Here is a 3,674-nt window from a genome sequence, read left to right on the forward strand (position 1 = left end):
GTTAATTTTCCCCTCCTTCTCCTGCTTCAGCTTCGTCTCCTTGGGTATCCGATGTCCACAATGTCAAGTTATCTCTCAGTAATTGCATTATTAGCGTGCTGTCTTTGTATGACTCTTCACTTAATGTATCAAGTTCAGCAATGGCTTCATCAAAAGCTGTCTTTGCAAGAGAGCAGGCTTTCTCTGGGGAGTTCAGAATCTCATAATAGAACACAGAGAAGTTAAGGGCCAGACCCAGTCTGATAGGATGTGTTGGTTGCATTTCCTTTTTGCTGATTTCAAAAGCTTCTTGGTATGCTTGTTGTGACTGATCCACAATCCCTTTCTTGTCATCACCAGCGGCAACCTCAGCCAAGTAACGATAGTAATCTCCTTTCATTTTCAAATAGAAGACGTTGCTTTCTGCTTGTGAAGCATTGGGGATCAAGAACTTTTCCAAAAGAGACAGTACATCATTGCAGATATCTCTTAGCTCCGTTTCAATTTTCTCTCTGTATTCTCGAGCCATCTGCTGTTTTTTCTCAGCACCTTCCGTCTTTTGTTCAATACTTGAAACGACCCTCCAAGATGACCTACGGGCTCCTACAACATTTTATAAGCAACTGAGAGAAGATTCCTCTCCTCATTGGATAATTCAGCTCCTTGCTCAGTTACAGACTTCATGCAGGCTGCCATGTCATCATATCGCTCAGCCTGCTCGGCCAGTTTGGCCTTCTGAACCAGCTCATTTTTATCCATGACTGGATGTTCTGTGTCCGGAGTGGGTGGTGGCGGCGGACGGACAGGGGCTCAGCAGTCAAAGATAGATCCATCTTTAATTTTGAGAAGCATCTTCTGTGTTTGATCCAGAGCAAAACTGCTTCCATCGCCCCATTTAATCCTGGCGACATTCCAGGAAGTAGAAATGCCGTCCTCCTGTTTTGCAGATGAGGAGCTGGATGTGCCAGGCCACCCCTCTCCTGGGCTCAGCAGCCTGGTTGCAGCTCTCACGGTGGTGCCACTTTGCCATTGATCCCTGTATTGGCTTCTATAAACGTCCTCTCTGAGGTTGGTGAGCTCTCTGGGGAAAGCCAGCTAGGACCAGTTATTAACAAGGAGGGAGCCCAGTCAGTAATTTTGCTCCTATGCCCAGACTGGTGGAAGTCACCCTGTGTGGAGAGGACTGTGAACTCAGGCCTGGACTTCCCTGTGGGACCTGCCCCTACTCATTGTCTGACCATGGGCTGGTTCTCACCTCTCAGAGCTCTTGTGGCCTGAGCTGTAAATTGAGAAAAGGAGACTGCCTTTCTGACATTATTAGAAAGATTAAAAACTAACGTCTCAGAAGGTTCTTAATGTGTCACACCTTATTGTTAGTGATGGTCATCTCAGTCATGTCTCCTGTTTATCGATGCTCCTTTTGCAGCCAAACCCTCTGCCCCCGTGGTATCGGGCCCCACAGCGAGGCCCACAGCTGGGCACACAGTGAGCTTCACCTGCAAGTCCCACGGCTTCTCCCCCAGAGACATCACCCTGAAATGGTTCAAAAATGAGAATGAGCTCTCAGATTTCCAGACCAACGTGGATGCTGCAGGAGAGTGCGTGTCCTACAGCATCCGCAGCACAGCCAGGGTGGTGCTGACCCCCAAGGACATTCTCTCTCAAGTCATCTGTGAGATGGCCCATGTCACCTTGCAGGGGGACCTTCTTTGTGGGACTGCCAACTTGTCTGAGGCCATCCGAGGTAGAGGACCCTCAAACCCAGCCCAAGCCCACACTTGGCTGCCAAGCCCACTCCTCACTCCCCAGGCTATTGCTCTAGAGCTTGAATGGCCCGGAATCGAATCCCTGACGATGCTGCCCACCTGCCATGCACCTAGGTGTGCTGGTCACTTGCCATCATTTAAATGGCAGCTGTCAGGGAGCCAGCAACCATGTGCCAAACTCTATGCTAGAGAGTTTCATTTATTTCACCAAGAGCAACTACAATTAGTGAGCACCTACTAGGAGCCAAATCAATATGTGCTTGGTGATTTCACTGATTTTGCTACAGTTCTTACCTTCCAACTGTATGCCAGGGGTGGTGCTTATAGATTTCACTCATTCTTAGCCTAGTAGGAACTATCAGTCCTTCAGCACCTGCTGTGTGCCAGGCACTGTGCTTAGTAATTTCATTCATATACAAAGAGCACCCTCAATGTCTGAGCATGTGCTGCCTGCCTAGCACTGTCCTGGTGAGGCCCTCGCCGTGGTGGTGGGAGCTACATTATGCAGCCCTCCCTGTGATCTGTCTGTGCCACAAGGTCACAGCTTCTGCCCTGTGCTGTTTCAGTTCCACCCACCTTGGAGGTTACTCAACAGCCCATGAGGGCAGAGAACCAGGCGAACGTCACCTGCCAGGTGAGCAACTTCTACCCCCCGAGGCTCCTGCTGACCTGGTTGGAGAATGGAAATGTGTCTCAGACAGAAACAGCTTCGACCCTCACAGAGAACAAGGATGGTACCTACAACTGGACGAGCTGGCTCCTGGTGAACACCTGTGCCCACAGGGATGGTGTGGTGCTCACCTGCCAGGTGGAGCATGATGGGCAGCAAGTGGTCAGCAAAAGCCATACCCTGGAGATATCAGTGCACCAGAAGGAGCAGGGCTCACATGTCACCCATGATGCGGTTACTTCCCATTTTTAAATTTTGTCTTTTCCTTTAAAGTTAAAAGCAATATTCATGCTTGTCATAAAATAAGCTAGAAGTCTATAAATATAAAGTAAAATTTTAAGGTCAGCTTCATGCCCCCAAATCCTACACTCCACAGGTCACCACTACTTAGAAGGTTCAAGGTAGCAATCGGCAATTTGCAAACACCCTTAAACCCATCTACAAGGAGAAACTGTGCGTCAAGAGTTTGATGCACAACTTAATCGATCTTTCAGCGTAAATATACATTAAAGGAAAAAGGAGAGAGGGACACGATGCATTTGTCTATGAAGTCCTGTGTCTCGCCTTCTTCTGCATGTCTCATCAGTGCACCACCTTCCCCTTCACACTTTGTAACCTCTACCTTGTCTCTGTTCTATTCTAAACTTTTCCATCCGCATCTGTGACCTCACCCAGCAGTCTCCGGCATCTGCTGGAGAAAGACAAGTGACGTTGAGGCCTGGAGCAGGCCCCCAGGTGACCTGGTCACAGCACAGGCCTCTTCTGTGTTCCGATGGTGATATTTGACCAACAATAATCCCAGCCACTCTGCGCATGGACCATGTGCAAATTCCTGTTCATCTCTGATCTCCTTTCCTGCTTCAAACACCCAGTGACTTTGGAGTTTTACCAAAGGGGAAACCAGGACTCAGGAAGTAATGAGGGATGATGTTGAAGACTTCTGGCCATTACATCAGGTTATTGATCCAAACTAATGATGGTAAATCTAGTCCCTGAGGACAGGCTCACTACCAGGCTATCATGTGAATTTGTGCTAATTAGAGAAACTCTCCCCTTCTGCTGGGCTTTGTCCCAACGACCCGAATTTGGCCAGTGTTTACCCTCTCTATAACCAAAATAATGTCTTATTTCCCTCTCATATAATACCAGGAGGGGTCCCTCTCCTCCAGTCGAATGACAATCTTTGCGTGCTTTGACCCAAATATCTCCTCCCACATCTCAGGGTCCCACAGCTTCCCCAACAGGGCCCTATCCCAGCA

The 3,674-nt window shown here is 48.6% G+C and overlaps 2 protein-coding genes across 2 annotated transcripts in view; one reads left to right on the plus strand and one right to left on the minus strand.

Annotated features, from left to right (window-relative positions):
* LOC108544516 (signal-regulatory protein beta-1-like) overlaps positions 1-3,674 on the plus strand; it is a 17,938-nt gene that overhangs the window by 8,317 nt on the left and 5,947 nt on the right. Inside the window, exons 2-3 of the mRNA XM_017895689.1 lie at positions 1,406-1,723; positions 2,312-2,648. Coding sequence (XP_017751178.1) covers positions 1,406-1,723; positions 2,312-2,648 — 655 coding nt within the window. The remainder of the gene's footprint in view (positions 1-1,405; positions 1,724-2,311; positions 2,649-3,674) is intronic.
* On the minus strand, positions 2-792 carry LOC108544549 (14-3-3 protein zeta/delta-like). Its single transcript, XM_017895742.1, is given in 2 exon segments — positions 2-594; positions 597-792. Coding segments are annotated over 2 exon segments (735 nt in total). The 5' UTR covers positions 739-792.

The sequence above is a fragment of the Rhinopithecus bieti genome, unplaced genomic scaffold (genome assembly GCF_001698545.2).
Source record: "Rhinopithecus bieti isolate Rb0 unplaced genomic scaffold, ASM169854v2 scaffold_27016, whole genome shotgun sequence".
In the NCBI taxonomy this organism is placed as follows: domain Eukaryota; kingdom Metazoa; phylum Chordata; class Mammalia; order Primates; family Cercopithecidae; genus Rhinopithecus; species Rhinopithecus bieti.